This window comes from Triticum aestivum, chromosome 1A, assembly GCF_018294505.1.
Source record: "Triticum aestivum cultivar Chinese Spring chromosome 1A, IWGSC CS RefSeq v2.1, whole genome shotgun sequence".
NCBI classification, from domain to species: Eukaryota; Viridiplantae; Streptophyta; class Magnoliopsida; order Poales; family Poaceae; genus Triticum; species Triticum aestivum.
Genome location: NC_057794.1, coordinates 411,443,299 through 411,463,514, shown reverse-complemented (window position 1 = coordinate 411,463,514; position 20,216 = coordinate 411,443,299). Strand labels below are relative to the sequence as shown.

General features: G+C 43.7%; 1 protein-coding gene and 1 pseudogene across 4 annotated transcripts; one reads left to right on the top strand and one right to left on the bottom strand.

Moving 5' to 3' along the window:
- Positions 1-476: 476 nt before the first annotated feature.
- LOC123053479 (peptide chain release factor PrfB3, chloroplastic) lies at positions 477-3,653 on the top strand. Of its 3 annotated transcripts, none has more exons than XR_006425608.1 (6): positions 478-796; positions 1,036-1,253; positions 1,555-1,755; positions 2,077-2,289; positions 2,943-3,130; positions 3,217-3,243. XR_006425608.1 is itself a non-coding variant. In XM_044476958.1 (6 exons), the coding sequence occupies exons 1-6, from the start codon at positions 658-660 to the stop codon at positions 3,492-3,494; spliced, it is 1,230 nt and encodes a 409-aa protein (XP_044332893.1). In that variant the 5' UTR covers positions 478-657; the 3' UTR covers positions 3,495-3,653. The 3 variants fall into 3 exon arrangements, 2 of the variants coding, with proteins under 2 accessions (XP_044332895.1, XP_044332893.1); XM_044476958.1 differs by having other exon boundaries at positions 2,950-3,130; positions 3,217-3,653; XM_044476960.1 differs by lacking the exons at positions 2,943-3,130; positions 3,217-3,243 and adding an exon at positions 2,439-2,921 and having other exon boundaries at positions 477-796.
- On the bottom strand, positions 3,575-12,425 carry LOC123053490 (uncharacterized; annotated as a pseudogene). Its single transcript, XR_006425628.1, has 15 exons — positions 12,259-12,425; positions 11,532-11,750; positions 11,351-11,440; positions 10,895-10,960; positions 9,956-10,021; positions 9,751-9,839; positions 9,618-9,663; positions 8,556-8,610; positions 7,882-7,958; positions 6,921-7,022; positions 6,482-6,632; positions 6,264-6,397; positions 6,088-6,192; positions 5,864-5,995; positions 3,575-4,597 (listed from the first exon to the last, which is right to left on the bottom strand). The product of XR_006425628.1 is annotated as an uncharacterized protein (transcript).
- Between the last annotated feature and the right edge of the window lie 7,791 nt (positions 12,426-20,216).

Below are 20,216 nucleotides of genomic sequence, written 5' to 3'. Positions count from 1 at the left end.
TAAATTCTCCCCGCCTAGCCCCCGTCCAGTGGTGCGTCTCGCATCGTCAGAGAAGGTGTGGAGGTGTATCTTTGGTGGATCTCGCTAGATTCGGTTGGTGATTGTCTTCGGTGGGTCTGTGTGGATTTGGTCTTTATTCGTCTGCGCTCATGCATGTACAGGTTGTATTCTTTCGATATACGCTTCTCTTCATCAGTAGTGGTTAATGTTCTGGTGTGCAGGACTTAGCACGACGACTTTGTGACTGTCTACCACAACAAAGTTTGTCTGGCTCTAGTGAGAGCGGGGCAATGACGACGACGTGCCTTTGGCTCGCTAAGTGCTTGTAGTTGTCCCTAGATAGTTGAACATGAATGTTATTTTTATTACTTCTCGTGTTCTTTGTAATGTTTGATGAAGTAGATCAGAAGTTTTTTCTAAAACAAAATAAAAAATCTGGTTGCATAAACGAGCTGATGAAGCACGGAAAAGTTGGCCTGTGCCTTGTGGGCTGTGGCGATTGGGCGGAGGATCAGGCGCGTGTGAGCCACACCACGCCAGGCTACACCTTGAGCTTCGCTACACCTTCCTCCGCCGCACACCGCGCCCCCGAACCCCTCTGAAAATCACGAGCGCACATCATCCGCGCCGGCCACCGCTCGCATTCTTACAACAGCCATGGCCACGGCAGCCTCGCCGCCGGCGGCAGCCTCCGCTCGGGCGTCGGCGATCCGCTCCCGCGCTGGCCGCCTCTCCCTCCCCGCGGCCCTCCCGGCGGACGGCCGTGGTGACACTGCCACCACCTACAAGGAGCTCGGTAGGTCCGCCTTCGCAGTTGTTTAGTGAATCAATCAATTAGAATGATTGGAAATTATATGGTCCTACACTTTTTCCATGATTAAGATCGTACTGACCGTACAGTTGAATTTGAGTAAAATGTGCCACCTGAATGCACCCAATGTGCGAGTCAGATTTGAACGTCTTGCTAAACTGCTAGCATAAAACAAGAACTAAAAGAACTGATTCTAATGACATCTGTTGGTTAATTTTATTAAGGCTTGTACTCCTGGAAAAGGAGGATCGAAGATGCGGTTATCCGGGTGGAGTTGTCTGCATCCAATGCACTGGAGAGGGAGGAAGCACGGAGAATCGAGCATGAAGAAGTACTGCAAAGCCATAACTTGTGGGACAATCCGGCCAAGTCACACGAGACGCTCTCTGCCCTGTCTGATGCCATCAGAGCGGTTGATCATCTCAAAGACCTTCTATATAAGGTGCTTGCTTATAGATGCATAATGTGAGTTCAGTGAACTGTTTTACTTTGTCCAAAATTTGAACCCCTCAAAATATGCTTTATATAGCATGCTATATAAAACAGTTATGCTATATAAAGGCACAAGGATCATGCTTGAGAAGCAGAAGATGGACTAAACGATGTGCGCAGTTACTTCCCTTTGCCACTTCAGAAATTATGAATCAGTGTCCTTCCCTTTTTGCTTTCATTGTGAACTGCGGAAATGATGGATTAGAGTTTAGCATATTCTGTTATTGTTGTTCATTAGATCTAATGTGCAGGCTGAAGAGGCTAAGCTGATAAGTCAACTAGCAGGCATGGATGTCATAAACGGAGAGCTATTTAAGCAAGCATATGATATCTCTTTGGATGCTAGTGAGTTTCTAGATCGTTACCAGATGTACGAGCTTCTTAAGGGTCCATATGACAAGGAAGGAGCTTGTATCATGGTCACTGCTGGATCAGAGGGTGTCGCTTCAGAGGTCGGTTGATTGTCGCGACATTGGTTAAGTTAAATATGATCAAAGCTTGATGCTGTTACAATTAGGCAACACCAATGTAGCACTGACCATAATACCACTCTACTTCATGATTCTGTTGTCATTAATGTCTTAAATTGGATTTATGTAATATGCTATTAAGACAACAAATGTGAAGGATGGCTATTGCTAATATTTGTTCCAAATCTTAGTCAGCAGTTATCAGCACTTCAATGATATAGTATAGAAGTACATCTGTCCATGTTTATCTGAGCCTAGTCCTTTGATTATCCCCACCCTTTTGAAATCTTTTTCTGATTGCAGCTATGGGCAGAGAAGCTATTTGACATGTATACAAGTTGGGCACAAAGGCAAGGTTGCAAAGAAGGACTGGTAGAGAAGATCGCATCAACAAGTGGTCATACCCAGTTTGCAGCAATGGAGATTGAATCAGAGTACATGTTTGGTACCCTTTCTGGAGAAAAAGGAATGCACAGAATGATCTACTCTTCCGTTGAAAATTCTGGCACTGGCAAGGTGATTCCATTTTCTATTCCTATTTGTTATGATATTTTTCAGTCCAAACAATTAAACACAAATGCTATATCAATAAAACCTTAGTCGTACTTTCAGAACCATTTCAATAGAGCTGACTCGTGTGCATGTACTGAATATATCTATGTCAGTGAGCAACTTGCAAAATATAGAAGTACCACCTAGATGCTGAGTAAAGGATAGAAGTATGTCACGCTCCCTCAAGAACTGGAACAAATTAAGACATGGACTTCAATACAAAATTTAAAATGTTCAAATTGAATTTACATTTTCAAGATATTGCTTCAGAATTCAGCATTTTCTTTACACCCAATTATATTGGTGTAAATCACAACCCACGCATTCTGTGAAGTCCCACTTGTGACCTTTGGCCTCTGGGTTCTAGAATGTTAAGTCTCCCCAGTTCAAACCCTTTTCATTTAGTTTTCTGGAGAAACTGTGGTACAATGTTCTGGAGGCCCAGATTGTGTGTGCAATTTTTGGCATAACTTTCTCCTTATGCCGTTTTGCATCAGAAGGGTGTTTTACTGTGATCTTTTCCCTGTGATGCTTGATACTAGAATGGATTTATTTTTATCATGATCTTTTCATAACAATGCTTCACATCAGAATGGCTAACTCTAAATCTACCAAAGCTTCCAGGCGATTTCAGCTAGAGTCGATATAATTCCTCTCTTCTTGGATAGACCGGTTAATTTTCACTTGGATGACAATGATCTGGAGATTTCTCCGTTACCCAGTGAATTTAAAAATCGAGACCGAAGAAATGGTGCCACTGTGAGAGTTCAGCACATACCAAGCGGAGTTACTGCCGAAAGCTCAGGTAATGGACATAAATGTAGAATGTTCACGCAAGTGGGAACCCGCATATAGCTGCAGGCTAAATGTACTGGGTTGGTCTCTCCACAGGTGAAAGAAGCTATTTCGCAAACAAGCTAAAAGCCGTGAGCAGGCTGAAAGCAAAGCTCCTCATCATAACAAGAGAACTAAGAGTACCAAACCCGAAGATGATCGAGAAACAAGCTGTGGAGGAAAGATGCAACCGCGAGACGAGACGATACATGTTCGGGCCCCAGGAATTCGTCCATGATCTTAACACGGGCATCCAGTTGTCCGACCTCAACTCGGTCCTGGAAGGCGACATCGAACCGTTCATCAGGGGTCGTATTGTTTCAAGACATGGATGACGATACGCAAGAATTCGTGTGCAGTTCTGTAAATCCATTTTTGCTGATACAGATATAGCTCATTACCGGAGAATAACTTCTGTAACATGGGTCACATTTCAAGCCAAAAAGGTAAATATACCAGGTATAGGAAAGAGCTTACTCCAAGCCTCCGACTCATGTGCCGGATGCAGATGCTCTTTCCCTGTCAAGCTTGCGAGCGTGGGCGCGCACGGCGCGCCAATGCTCGTCGAAGGCCGCCGGGTGCTTGTCCTGCAGCCCCCTCTGCCGGTTCAGCGCGACGCCGAGCGCCATCATGGCGTGGTCCTGGCAGTCGATCTTCGCCGGCGCGAGCAGGTGCTGGGGGATGTGGCCATAGTGCTGGCTGCCGTCGGCCTCTATGTACGGCAGGAACGGCTGTGCGTAGAGGACGGCCCCGAGCCAGTACTCGGACAGGCTCCTCCAGTTCTTCACCTGCTCGACCATGTGCGCCGGCAGCACCCCTCGCCGGGCAGCGTTGCACATCATGTGGCTGAGCGCGCCGCCGACGCTCCTGAACCTGATGGCCTCACAAACCATCACCGACATGGTCATCAGCGATCTTGCGATCTCCTGCTGAGTGCCGGCGCTGGCCGTGAGGCGCTCCGCCGCGGCTTGGAGCTCCTCCTTGCCGAGGGTGAGTGCCTCGAGTGCCGTCTCGGCCACTCTCGCCATGTCGCCGTAGCTATCGCCGAACGAAATCGGCGTCGCGCCAGCGATGAGAGAGCCACCGAGGAACTCGGACCACAGACCGTCTGAGCTCCGGTAACCGGAGAGGTAGAGGTTGTCTGCGCGTATGCGGAGCAGCGCCGAGCGCCCGGAGCCGCAACGGAGCGTGACGCCGAACCATGGAGCCTTGCCGGGGTCCTCGGACTGGGCTGGAAGCAAGACGAGCTCCAGGTGGCGCGTCGCGCCGGCATGGAGCACGAGCTGGTCGCGCACGCCGGAGACGAACCTGCCGTAGGATGAACCCCGTGTGACGTCGAGCTCCGCCGTGAACGCCGGGTTCTCCATGGCAGGTTATTTGACAACGGCGAAAGAAGATGGGTAGCCAGCAAGAACTGGTCACTTGGTAGCACGAGGCACTGGGTCATGCACATCATCGCAGTAGTACTCCCTCCGTAAACTAATATAAAAGTGTTTAGAATACTAAAATGATAATCTAAATACTTTTATATTAGTTTAGGGAGTACTTGTTGACCTGGGCTAGTTTGACATGGTAATGGGTTGTGAAATCGTGCTTGTCTGACTGGTCTGCTTAGTTTCGTACAACATTGTACTAAAATCAGCGACAGTGCTGCAACCATTTTTTCCCCAAATGATAACGTCCACACATGTGACATGAAATAATTTTGCCTACACGTTTTTTGATGACAGCTTTAGTTACAACTGGATGACAATTTTAGTTGTGAAGCACTGTTTGGATGGCAAATTTCAGTTTTTTTGAGATTTGTTTTTTTCGGATGACAACTTTAGTGTAAAAAACGTGTGGGCGGTGTTACTACATGCCACACATCGGGCAGTTATCGACGTCCTTATGAGGCAACAATGCTGCAACAGCAAACTAAGAAAAGATGGTAACAGCTAACAAGGCCCGGTAGGTTAAATCACTTTACCAAAACCAAGGGAAGGGTGCGCGTTGCAGTAGATGTCTGAAGAATTTAGCCTTTGATTCAGTAATTGCCAGATGGTGGCAACACATGTGCATTTTTCAGAGTAATCCTCGGATAAAACTTGGGCAACCGGAACCTTGGCTAGCCGAATTTACCCAAGGAACGAGCAAACCAAATAGGCCCAACGCTGAAAAACGTAATAAAACTGCACAGCTAACCACCACACGGAAAAAAAAATAACTGCACAGCTAACCCATCTGCCAGTGCCAGCTAGCATAATCGGTGATGTTCAGAGTCTGCCGCACCATATGATCAAATTTCCGGTGGCACATGAATACAGAAAAATCGTCATGAACAAAAAGGGTTACGCATATCCTGGACAAAAACAAACATAAGTATACACGGTACCATAGAATCCTGACAACGGAACATCCTTTTTTTCACTATCATGGTCATACTAGCATCTCCTTCGCTATCACGTCGCATAGATGCTCCAAGAAAATGCCTCAGTACGGTTTGTACCGTGGCTGTACTCTTGATCTGCTGCTACTTCCACTGGGACCATAACCATACTGAAACGTGAGAAAGATTTGTTAGCCAACGTCTCGCAACTCACAAGTGATAATCAAGAAAGTCGAAGAGCGAGTGGGAAACTAATTTAAAGCCTATGCCGCTTCACAAAAATATATATGAAGAAGATGAAAACAGTAGTAGCTTTAGTTACTGCTCTCTACTTACATCATAACCAAGACTGCCAGAGAACTGGCCATAAGACATCATCGGGCTGTAAGCTCCATGTGGCGCAGGTGGTTCCATGTAACCGCCTCGACTGGGGCCACCCTCAACAGGTGCAGCTGAGTCTACAGCAACCTGGGGAGAAAACACAAGGCAGATCAATGAATTAATCTCCACACTGACATTTTTGGCAGGCTGAGCTGAGGCAGTGGCTCTTGTTTTCTCACCTCCTGTCCCAAAATTTCATGACTTCTTCGCGCTACACGATCTGCTACACCATCCTCAGCAAAAGTAACAAAACCAAAACCACGGTGGCCGCTCTTTTTAGGATCCTACGATAGCACTAGGGTTTGTAAGTTGTCAAAAGACTAAACACTACCAATAATGATGGGCAGAGCCAAACCTTTGGAATGTATGCATCCACAATTCTGCCAAATCGGCCAAAATAATCCCATAAATCATCAGTATTTGCTTCTTGTGGGAGTCTACCAATAAAAATCTTTTTGCTTGATACAGGGGGCTCATTCAAGTAACCTCCTAGCCAATTTTGATGCAACATTCAGTAACAATCAATTGTTTCCAAGTCAAAATATCAGGCAAAGTGTAGAGCTCAAGACTTACTTCCATAAGCTGGTCCAGGATGATCATACAGTGTTGGTACGCCCAGAGCTGCATATCTGGTAGCAGCTGTAATGTATGCATTATACGAGCCATAACCACCCTCGCCCTGTGCTCCTCCCCCCCTCCTTGGAGGGTGCCTGACTTCTTCATCCTGCTATGTAGGAGGGAAAGCAATATCGTAAGTGGATAACTAGAGCACGAGTGTGAGGCTACCAAAGCCGTTGTCCTTGATCTCTTTATCTCTCTTTAATCAGGTAAAACCTAATCTCAAAATGTGTGCATGTCTGTGCAGTATTCAAACAGCTCTGTTGAGCAATTATTGTGGTTGTCTCATATGGGATCACCAAGCCATAACACTATAATCATGTGCTTTTCACATCCCTGAGTATAATCATATTGCTTTTCACATCCCTGAGTATAATCATGTTGCTTTTCACACCCCTGAGTGTTTCGATTTCTTCGTTCCAAAGAAGCCCTTTATAGGATCATGGTCGCATCCGAATGCTAATTGTAGCATCTTTAGGATCATGATCCTGCGGACCTACATTTGTAAGCAGAATTTAGCATTTAGTCTGTGTTTATGTTCTTTATATGCTTTCATACTGCCTCCATTTTCCAGTACATTGAAAATGTATCATTTATTACTGTTAGATGCTACAGTTCTTCATTAATTCTACCATTACAACAATTTTCAACCTGTATAGAAACATTTGTTTGTACAGGTTCATCAAACAAGAAAAGCATATACATTTGCTATGACCTTCCAACTTCTTAAGTAACACATTAATACATAAATAAAGATAAAAAGGGTACATAGTTATAATGAATTGTATTGTATGTATTATTACTCCCTCAAAATTCATAAAATTGGTCGTTGTGGACATAGCAAAGTCAAACTTCAAAAACTCTGACTGCATATGTATCTTCAAAAATGTTCAGATTGGACACATGATAATCATACATATAGGTTTATCTTGACAAAAATCACAATAAAGTTTTGTTCAACTTTATACATACATTGCAATAGGAATAAGTAATCAAAGTTGCATTTTGGGGATCATGCCCATGTCCAATATAACCCCTTTTCAAGCACTAGAAGGAGTAAATTGGTAGGATCATGGTACGATTGGATATCATGACCCGGACCAGTTCAACCGCAAAACAATCCACTACTTTGCAAGCACTAGAAGGAGTAAATTGGTAGGATCATGGTATGATTAGATATTACAACCCGGACCAGTTCAACCCCAAAACAATCCTTCCTACTTCCTAGACTAAACGATAGTGTCAAGTCGTCAACCCTGAGTGTTAGTTCTAGTTTAAGTATTAGAGATGGGGCACACAGAATAATACATGTATTCCAAGTTCAAACACTGAGCTAAGTGAATTGCGAAATGTACCTTCGGAGTTGCACGATCAACAACAACTGTTGAACCATCAATCTCATGATTTTCTTGCATGACATTGTCCACGCATTCTACAAATTACAGTTGAAAGTTACAAACTAAAGCTAAACAGGTTGTTGAGGAGCACTATATTACTCGTGGTAAATGGTGAAGCAAATGGAAGTTCCAAGAATAATTTAGGAATGCAGCTTCCAAATTAAAGTCAAATCCTAGCTCATGCCTCATGCACAAGTGAAGTAGATGAGAACAAATAAGCACTTAGGCAGAAGAATGTAAGATCGTAGATCTGAGTCAAAACTCTAGTTACAAAACAGACAATAATCAGTTAAAAATGTAAGCTAGTGCGGGCATTGCTGCTACAACCCTACTGCGTGAATTTAAGGTTATGGGTGATGGTGAAATTCATAGGGGGTCTTGCTGTACTACGGCGGCACTACAAGCACCAGTCCCACCATTATATTGCTATAGTACAAAGGCAATGTTTTTGCATCACATGGAAGACCGAAGTTATACTCCCCTGATCCAAATTAATTGACACAGCCTCTATACAATGTACATACAAATTAAACAGGATTGGAGGGAGTAACATTTTTCCTCTATTTAGTTCAATCTGATCTACCAATGTATTAATTAAATAACACGTCTCTTAGAAGATTCTATACACGTACCTGCACTCCGGAAAGTGACAAACCCAATTCCACGATGTTCTTTTGAACCCAGTTCCTGCACGAGATCAGTGGGAGAACAAAACCCATGTTAGCAGAAGCATCTTGACTCAAACTGCAATTTCTCTGTAGAATATTTTGGACATAATCATGGAATGGTTGCATCAAACAGGTGGCCAGCAAATAAAAAAGATATTACAGGGACTAGAAAATAAAGGAAATTGAGCATGTGCAAATCCAATTCCACCCATCTTGTCTATTCTAACTAAAGTGATGCAAGCAAGCTGACCAGACTCCTCAACAGGCTGTATGCTTTCACAGGTGTCTAGCGGTAAACAAGTCTGTAAGCTTGAACCCTCATCTATGTCCATCACAATAATCTGGGTTTGTTAGATATGGAAGCTCCAAAGACTAGATGAAAAATCATTCTAACTTCTAAGGAAAGTTGTCTCAAAGATTCTTAAGTTAAAATGGACGAATCTCTCTTCAACAGTACACACTTGACAAATCAAGGCACTGTGTCTTGTCAGGTGTTCAAAACCTAATCGAACACGTGTGGGGGAAGTAGCTTGACCATAGTATAACAGGTTTATGCAACAACAACAACAATAAAGCCTTTAGTCCCAAACAAGTTAAGGTAGGCTATATAACAGGTTTATGCGTTCAATTATATTGAAATATGTCCTAAAGATGCTTGCACAGCATCAATTTTAATTGTCAGTCAAAAGAAAACTAGAACATTCTCTGGTATTTGCCTCCTTGAGTGATTGTGAATGGCCAGGAAAGGTGTAAAGTCTTTAAATCAGTAATTTGGTGATCTTTAACGTGAAAAGTAACTTCCACTAAAACAGTGCAAACGTTGGCTGGAAATATATCTTCAATGTACTATCAAAAAAGAGAAGGTAGCAGATATTAACATACAGAAAATTGATGCCAATCAGCAACTGTTTTTGTTGTTTGTATATTACCAGAGTTTTAGTAATAAATACACTAACATGAACAAAACTAGATGACAGCACTTCGATCTAGAATATTATATATCTCGTATCAGCTTAATTTCCTCACCTTGGGCATATAAAGATCTGTTATTTCTCCAAAAGTTTGAAAATGCCTGTTCAAACAATCTCAATGCTTAGACAAGTTCATATATTGAAGATTGCATAGATCAACAATGGCAAAACATTGTGCTGGAGCTCACCTGCGAAACATTGACTCATCCACAGACTGTGGAATCCGAGCAACAAATATCCTAGTAGCTTTCTTGTTTCCTGGAGCTCGCATTTCTTCCTGTGTTTAGAACTCATCACATCGTTACCAAAAAAGGCAAGCAAAGGTCTGGCACTGAAGATCTGTCGTATGCTGCATATGGTAGATGAGATTTCCCACTTTTTGCTAATATTTACCTTGGGAGTCGCTATCTTCACTTCCAGAGTTCGGTCTCCAAGAATATGCTCAGAGTTAACGACATTCTAAAAAATAGTACACAGACAAGCGGAGTTAATAGAGGCGACAGGAGAGAATCATATATAACTAAACTAGTCAAAAGATGCCATCAAATCATATCCTAATCACTTCTCAAAACTTTCTTCATTCAGTTGACTAAAGCATTACCAAGACAAAGGAAAATGTATTGGTTTGCTTAGAAATGTCTGTACTTCCGGCACACTCCCTCCATTCCAAAATACAAGGTATATAGCTTTTTCTAAAAGTCAAACTTTTCTATATCTGACCAATGTTTATATCCACATCTACAATAACAAATAAATGAAATATGAAAATAAATTTTATGATGGATCTAATGATAATGATCTGGTAATGTGGTTATTGATATTTTTCTCTATAAACTTGGTCAAACATAAAGAAATTTGACTATCAGAAAATTAATACACCTTATATTTTGGAACGAAGGGAGTATTGTTGATGGCTAGAACACTGATAAAGTACCCATCTAGACCTAACAAATTTTTGTTAGTTTAACATTTACTGTTATACTTTAGATAATGTTCAATATGATTGGTTTGAGCGAAGCAATAGCATGTATTAAGTGACTACTAGTTGCCCATTTTCTTTAAATGGTTGATAAACAAGCAAGATGCCATTACAGGACGTTAAAACTGAGGAGAACCTCACACTCAGTGGGGATCAACTAGATGTACAGTATACAACCACAAGAGAGGTAAAAACAAAAAGATCTTTGTCGCAAAAGGCAATGTAGAGGTTAGTTATGTACATTGTCAAGGAATGAAACGTAAACAATAGAGAGTAAGCATTACCATTTGCCACTGGCCTCAGATAAGATACAACTAAAGTCCTAATAAACTGAAGGGATTCCCGTTTATTACCTTTGCATCCTCTACTGACGAAAACGTCACGTATCCAAAACCACGAGATCGACCAGATGAGCGATCCTGACATTTTGTAAAGGTACAAAACATGTTGGTAAATTATTGGATTGGAAATGAGCAATAAAACATGATTTGAGTAAAAAAATGATGTAGCCCAAAGATAGGAAAACAAAATTCGGTCGTCCCTTGACGAAACAAATGACATAATAGAGAAAGATAAAAAACACAAAATCAAACTTGTTTTGATTGCAAGAACAATATCCATGTGTGCCTTTGCGAGATCGAGGGCAGACCATCAATTAGACAAGAGACAGTTCAGTTTTCAACATTGCTTAAAGAACGATGAATATTAAGTATAAAATTATTTAAAACATCAGCGCTGAAAAACTTAGGAACAACACAAGAAAGACTATGCTTCATCAAATTGATTGCGGATGTTGAATTGTCACAAACCTTCATAACAATGCAATCATCCAGGGGGCCAAACTTGCTCATGTACTCTTTTAATCCTTCTGTATCCACATCCCAAGGGATTCCAAGAACCTAAGCGCATGAAGTGCTCACCCTTGTTACTCCTGGAGGAAGGCATCCCTAAAATAGATCTCGTGAAATAAAAAAAGGATTAGTAACTAACCACAAGCTTTGAAGCCATGCTATCACTACTCTCCTCTCCTGTACTTCTCAGGCCAAGAAAACTCCCCGATCTATGCTTCTTCAGCGACACCCGGGTGTTGCTTTTATCAAGCTATGTGTCCAAAGGAAAAGGTTCCCAAGCCTGAGACTCTCCCCTCACTCTTGAGGCTGAACTGGCGACCTCCACTCTTTATCGATCTCACTCAGCTCACGGTAGTAACTAGTAAAACAATGGTAAAAGTTACTCGATTAGTACTTCAACATCTAAGGCATGAAGAACAGTAGCAGCATGTTGTTATAATTATTACTCGTCTATCTACAGTAAAACAAAGAGAGAGAAAAGTAAAACACATGGCAATGGAGACGGCAGGAACGCGGTGTCCCCGGCGAGGAAAAACGGAAACGGCGACCGGATCGAGGCGTCGGCGATAACGCTAAGGTAGGTCACAGGATTCAGGCGGAAGAGGAAGCAAAGGTACACGGGACAGTAGGGTTCGGCTCTGGATGGACATGATATAAAAGAACTAATCAGGATAAAATCGCGTCGCGATTTTCAAATCATCGAGCAATTCCAAATCTGACGGCGCGTCAAGCCATCTTCTTGGAGGGCCTAAATCTCGAATTGCTCCAAGGAAGAGGCTGAATTCCCTGGCGCGGAAACCCACGGGGCAGGAACGGACCTACGTCTCGCGGAACGAAGTGGAGGAGAGGTGGGAAGAGAGGCGCACCGGAGAAGAAGGAGATTACGGCGGCGGAGAGGCGAGGTCGACGGATCGCCCCTGGCTCCGAGACTGAGGAGAGAGGACGGGGTCGGGGAGCAGATTTGGGTCTTTGTCAGCAGAAGAAGAAGAAATCAGGTTACGGATTAATGTGGCGGTGTGCGCCCAGGTCCTTCGTATAGTTCAAATTTATAGTCTACCCCAATTACAATCGTTTCTTTTTTCTTTCTTTTTTGCGGGTCTACTGTACCAACTTTTATTTATTTCCAAAAAGAAACTTTTATCTTGCTGCAAAGCATCATCATCCACAAGACCACGACGAGACCAAAAACGCGGGAGGATTTCGTGGGCGGCTCTCAACAGTCATACTAGCTTGCAATATCGGTGACGGCGGCAATTCTTTAGTTTTCTCAAATTTGCACGAACGGCAATTCTTTAGTTGAGATAGAGGATTTTAAGGTTGTTATTGAATTTGGCACGTTTAGCAGGACTTTTAGACGACTTTGCGTTGGTTATCCTATCATGACGTCGAGGCTCCCTGGTGGCAATAGTGACGTGATCGTGGCGATTTCACGGGCGATTTAAAAATCGTAGGTTTTTCCCCATCTTCTTGAACTAAGATCGGCTACCCCACCCCGACCATACCAGTCACCGTGAATTATAACTACAGCAGTCGCTAGGTAGTCAAGGCATGCCAGCCCAATGACATTGCTCATCGCAGTTATTGCCCACTAAAGTCAAACTTGATACGTTGTGACCAAAACGTAAGATAAAAATCAAAACTTTTCTTGTCTTTCCTTTTTTTAGAAAAGTAGGATGACCCCAGCCTCTGCATCTGGACAATGCATACGGCCATTTTATTAATTATTCACACAAAATCTTACAAAGTCATACAACAGTAAGACTAAAGCCACCGACTAAGCAACATATATCGCTATTTCTATCCAGTTGATGAAGGGGCGCTGAAAGTCTGGGCCTAATACCAAACATACCTCGCAGCCAAACCTAACATCTAAGACATGAGGTCCCAACCAGGACGTCTACCGGGTATGGGCACCCACCAGTCCGGCGTGCTCCTCAACCAGGACGTCTCCCGGGTATGAGGCCGCCGCAGCCACCTGCCACTAAACCAGAGCTGTACTGCTGCATCAACCTTGCACAGTCTAGCTGCCGCCGACGCCAGGCAGCGTCACCCTCCTACGTGAGTCCATCTCCGCTCATCAGGCGCCGAGTCTGTCGGATTTCGGGTTCCGGCAGACCCTTGAGGTTCGAACACTGGGGTGCGCGCGGAGATCTCGCTTCCTACCTACCTGCACCCCTCCGCCTCGCTAAGATCTAAGCTATGGAAAAAACAACACAAGAGACACAGGGTTTATACTGGTTCGGGCCACCGTTGTGGTTTAATACCCTACTCCAGTTTGTGGCGTGGTGGATTGCCTCTTGGGCTGATGATGATGAATGATACAAGGAGGAACAGCCTCGCAAGGGTCTGTTCTTGGCTGGGGCAATGAACTGCTGGGAGGAGTTCAGCCACCCTTGTCTCTCTCTCATTGTCTTTCTCTGATTCAACCTCCTATCGAACCTCTCCTCTTAACCCCTCCGCCCCCCTCTCTTCTGTGGGTGGCTGGTCCTATTTATAGAGGCCCTGGTCCTCTTCCCAAATATCGAGCGGGAAGGGAGCCAACAATGGCGGGCTAATTTGAAGGGGGGCAACTAGTACTAGCTACCCTGACAAAAGTAGTCTTCGCCTGCACAAAGCTCTGGTGGTGACGCCGTCCTGGGCTCCACGATGACCTCCGTCTTGCAGTCTTCCTGCTCCTGGTCTCGTTGCACTGAAATGGCAACCTTTGCCTGATGCCTCGGTACTCCGCGGCTGCGCTTGCCCCCTTTGCACCAAAGAGGAAAGGAGGACACTGCGCGGGCTGGCACCCGCCTGGCGCCCTTGGTCGTCATGGCTTGCGTCACGGGCACCTCGTGAGGTACCCCGCCTGGAGGGTTTCGTAGTAATTTCAAAAAAATTCCTATGCACACGCAAGATCATGGTGATGCATAGCAACGAGAGGGGGAGAGTGTGATCTACGTACCCTTGTAGATCGACAACGGAAGCGTTTGGTTGATGTAGTCGTACGTCTCCACGGCCCGACCGATCAAGCACCGAAACTACGGCACCTCCGAGTTCTAGCACACGTTCAGCTTGATGACGATCCCCGGACTCCGATCCAGCAAAGTGTCGGGGAAAAGTTCCATCAGCACGACGGCGTGGTGACGATCTTGATGTACTATTGTCGCAGGGCTTCGCCTAAGCACCGCTACAATATTATCGAGGACTATGGTGGAAGGGGGCACCGCACACGGCTAAGAATATGATCACGTGGATCAACTTGTGTCTCTAGGGGGTGCCCCTGCCTCCGTATATAAAGGTTCAAGGGAGGGGGGCGGCCGGCCAGGAGAGGCGCGCCATGAGGAGTCCTACTCCCTCTGGGAGTAGGACTCCCGCCCCCTTTCCTAGTTGGAATAGGATTCGTGGAGGGGGGGAAGAGGAGAGAGAGGAGGAAGGGGGGCCGGCCCCCTCTCCTTGTCCAATTCGGACCAAGGGGGAAGGGGTGCGCGGCCCATCTCTGGCCACCTCTCCTCTCTTCCACTAAGGCCCACTAAGGCCCATATACCTCCCGGGGGGTTCCGGTAACCTCCCGGTACTCCGGTAAAATCCCGATTTCACCCGGAACACTTCCGATATCCAAACATAGGCTTCCAATATATCAATCTTTATGTCTCGACCATTTCGAGACTCCTCGTCATGTCCGTGATCACATCCGGGACTCCGAACAACCTTCGGTACATCAAAATGCATAAACTCATAATATAATTGTCATCGTAACCTTAAGCGTGCAGACCCTACGGGTTTGAGAACAATGTAGACATGACCGAGACACGTCTTCGGTCAATAACCAATAGCGGACCCTGGATGCTCATATTGGCTCCTACATATTCTACGAAGATCTTTTATCGGTCAGACCGCATAACAACATACGTTGTTCCCTTTGTCATCGGTATGTTACTTGCCCGAGATTCGATCGTCGGTATCCCATACCTAGTTCAATCTCGTTACCGGCAAGTCTCTTTACTCGTTCTGTAATACATCATCCCGCAACTAACTCATTAGTTGCAATGCTTGCAAGGCTTAAGTGATGTGCATTACCGAGAGGGCCCAGAGATACCTCTCCGACAATCGGAGTGACAAATCCTAATCTCGAAATACGCCAACCCAACATGTACCTTTGGAGACACCTGTAGAGCTCCTTTATAATCACCCAGTTACGTTGTGACGTTTGGTAGCACACAAAGTGTTCCTCTGGCAAACGGGAGTTGCATAATCTCATAGTCATAGGAACATGTATAAGTCATGAAGAAAGCAATAGCAACATACTAAATGATCGGGTGCTAAGCTAATGGAATGGGTCATGTCAATCAGATCATTCAACTAATGATGTGATCCCGTTAATCAAATAACAACTCTTTGTCCATGGTTAGGAAACATAACCATCTTTGATTAACGAGCTAGTCAAGTAGAGGCATACTAGTGACATCTGTTTGTCTATGTATTCACACATGTATTATGTTTCCGGTTAATACAATTCTAGCATGAATAATAAACTTTTATCATGATATAAGGAAATAAATAATAACTTTATTATTGCCTCTAGGGCATATTTCCTTCAGTCTCCCACTTACACTAGAGTCAATAATCTAGATTACACAGTAATGATTCTAACACCCATGGAGCCTTGGTGTTGATGATGTTTTGCTTGTGGAAGAGGCTTAGTCAACGGGTCTGTAACATTCAGATCCGTATGTATCTTGCAAATCTCTATGTCTCCCACCTGGACTAGATCCCGGATAGAATTGAAGCGTCTCTTGATGTGCTTGGTTCTCTTGTGAAATCTGGATTCCTTCGCCAAGGCAATTGCACCAGTATTGTCACAAAAGATTTGCATTGGACCCGATGCACTAGGTATGACACCTAGATCGGATATGAACTCCTTCATCCAGACTCCTTCATTCGCTGCTTCCGAAGCAGCTATGTATTCCGCTTCACACGTAGATCCCGCCACGACGCTCTGTTTAGAACTGCACCAACTGACAGCTCCACCATTTAATGTAAACACGTATCCGGTTTGCGATTTAGAATCGTCCGGATCAGTGTCAAAGCTTGCATCAACATAACCATTTACGATTAGCTCTTTGTCACCTCCATATATGAGAAACATATCCTTAGTCCTTTTCAGGTACTTCAGGATGTTCTTGACCGCTGTCCAGTGATCCACTCCTGGATTACTTTGGTACCTCCCTGCTAGACTTATAGCAAGGCACACATCAGGTCTGGTACACATCATTGCATACATGATAGAGCCTATGGCTGAAGCATAGGGAACATCTTTTATTTTCTCTCTATCTTCTACAGTGGTCGGGCATTGAGTCTGACTCAACTTCACACCTTGTAACACAGGCAAGAACCCTTTCTTTGCTTGATCCATTTTGAACTTCTTCAAAATCTTGTCAAGGTATGTGCTTTGTGAAAGTCCAATTAAACGTCTTGATCTATCTCTATAGATCTTTATGCCTAATATGTAAGCAGCTTCACCGAGGTCTTTCATTGAAAAACTCTTATTCAAGTATCCCTTTATGCTATCCAGAAATTCTATATCATTTCCGATCAGTAATATGTCATCCACATATAATATCAGAAATGCTACAGAGCTCCCACTCACTTTCTTGTAAATACAGACTTCTCCAAAAGTTTGTATAAAACCAAATGCTTTGATCACTCTATCAAAGCGTTTATTCTAACTCCGAGAGGCTTGCACCAGTCCATAAATGGATCGCTGGAGCTTGCACACTTTGTTAGCTCCCTTTGGATCGACAAAACCTTCCGGTTGCATCATATACAACTCTTCTTCCAGAAATCCATTCAGGAATGCAGTTTTGACATCCATCTGCCAAATTTCATAATCATAAAATGCGGCAATTGCTAACATGATTCGGACATACTTAAGCATCGCTACGGGTGAGAAGGTCTCATCGTAGTCAACCCCTTGAACTTGCCGAAACCCTTTTGCGACAAGTCGAGCTTTGTAGACAGTAATATTACCGTCGGCGTCAGTCTTCTTCTTGAAGATCCATTTATTCTCAATTGCTTGCCGATCATCGGGCAAGTTAACCAAAGTCCATACTTTGTTCTCATACATGGATCCCATCTCAGATTTCATGGCTTCAAGCCATTTTGCGGAATCTGGGCTCACCATCGCTTCTTCATAGTTCGTAGGTTCATCATGATCTAGTAGCATGACTTCCAGAACAGGATTACCGTACCACTCTGGTGCGGATCTCACTCTGGTTGATCTACGAGGTTCAGTAGTATCTTGTTCTGAAGTTTCATGATCATTATCATTAGCTTCCTCACTAATTGGTGTAGGTGTCACAGAAACAGTTTTCTGTGATGCACTACTTTCCAATAAGGGAGCAGGTACAGTTACCTCGTCAAGTTCTACTTTCCTCCCACTCACTTCTTTCGAGAGAAACTCCTTCTCCAGAAAGTTTCCGAACTTAGCAACAAAAGTCTTGCCTTCGGATCTGTGATAGAAGGTGTATCCAATAGTCTCCTTTGGATATCCTATGAAGACACATTTCTCCGATTTGGGTTCGAGCTTATCAGGTTGAAGCTTTTTCACATAAGCATCGCAGCCCCAAATTTTCAGAAACGACAACTTTGGTTTCTTGCCAAACCATAGTTCATAAGGCGTCGTCTCAACGGATTTTGATGGTGCCCTATTTAACGTGAATGCGGCCGTCTCCAGAGCATAACCCCAAAACGATAGCGGTAAATCAGTAAGAGACATCATAGATCGCACCATATCTAGTAAAGTACGATTACGACGTTCGGACACACCATTACGCTGTGGTGTTCCGGGTGGCGTGAGTTGCGAAACTATTCCGCATTGTTTCAAATGTACACCAAACTCGTAACTCAAATATTCTCCTCCACGATCAGATCGTAGAAACTTTATTTTCTTGTTACGATGATTTTCAACTTCACTCTGAAATTCTTTGAACTTTTTAAACGTTTCAGACTTATGTTTCATTAAGTAGATATACCCATATCTGCTTAAGTCATCTGTGAAGGTGATAAAATAACGATATCCGCCACGAGCCTCAATATTCATCGGACCACATACATCTGTATGTATGATTTCCAACAAATCTGTTGCTCTCTCCATAGTACCGGAGAATGGCGTTTTAGTCATCTTGCCCATGAGGCACGGTTCGCAAGTACCAAGTGATTCATAATCAAGTGGTTCCAAAAGTCCATCAGTATGGAGTTTCTTCATGCGCTTTACACCGATATGACCTAAACGGCAGTGCCATAAATAGGTTGCACTATCATTATCAACTCTGCATCTTTTGGCTTCAACATTATGAATATGTGTGTTACTACTATCGAGATTCAATAAGAATAGACCACTCTTCAAGGGTGCATGACCATAAAAGATATTACTCATATAAATAGAACAACCATTATTCTCTGATTTAAATGAATAATCGTCTCGCATCAAACATATCCAGATATAATGTTCATGCTTAACGCTGGCACCAAATAACAATTATTTAGGTCTAATATTAATCCCGAAGGTAGATGTAGAGGTAGCGTGCCGACTGCGATCACATCGACTTTGGAACCGTTTCCCACGCGCATCGTCACCTCGTCCTTAGCCAATCTTCGCTTAATCCGTAGTCCCTGTTTTGGGTTGCAAATATTAACAACAGAACCACTATCAAATACCCAGGTGCTACTGCGAGCATTAGTAAGGTACACATCAATAACATGTATATCACATATACCTTTGTTTACCTTGCCATCCTTCTTATCCGCCAAATACTTGGGGCAGTTCCGCTTCCAGTGACCAGTCTACTTGCAGTAGAAGCACTCAGTTTCAGGCTTAGGTCCAGACTTGGGTTTCTTCTCTTGAGCAGCAACTTGCTTGTTGTTCTTCTTGAAGTTCCCTTTCTTCTTCCCTTTGCCCTTTTTCTTGAAACTAGTGGTCTTGTTGACCATCAACACTTAATGCTCCTTTTTGATTTCTACCTCCGCAGCTTTCAGCATTGCGAAGAGCTCGGGAATAGTCTTATTCATCCCTTGCATATTATAGTTCATCACGAAGCTCTTGTAGCTTGGTGGCAGTGATTGGAGAATTCTGTCAATGACGCAATCATCTGGAAGATTAACTCCCATTTGAATCAAGTGATTATTATACCCAGACATTTTGAGTATATGCTCACTGACAGAACTGTTCTCCTCCATCTTGCAGCTATAGAACTTATTGGAGACTTCATATCTCTCAATCCGGGCATTTGCTTGAAATATTAACTTCAACTCCTGGAACATATCATACGCTCCATGACGTTCAAAACGTCGTTGAAGTCCCGGTTCTAAGCCATAAAGCATGGCACACTGAACTATCGAGTAGTCATCAGCTTTGCTCTGCCAGACGTTCATAACATCTGGTGTTGCTCCAGCAGCAGGCCTGGCACCCAGCGGTGCTTCCAGGACGTAATTCTTCTGTGCAGCAATGAGGATAATCCTCAAGTTACGGATCCAGTTCGTGTAATTGCTACCATCATCTTTCAACTTTGCTTTCTCAAGGAACGCATTAAAATTCAACGGAACAACAGCACGGGCCATTTATCTACAATCATACATAAACAAGCAAGATACTATCAGGTACTAAGTTCATGATAAATTTAGGTTCAATTAATCATATTACTTAAAGAACTCCCACTTAGATAGACATCCCTCTAATCCTCTAAGTGATTACGTGATCCAAATCAACTAAACCATGTCCGATCATCACGTGAGATGGAGTAGTTTCATTGGTGAACATCACTATGTTGATCATATCTACTATATGATT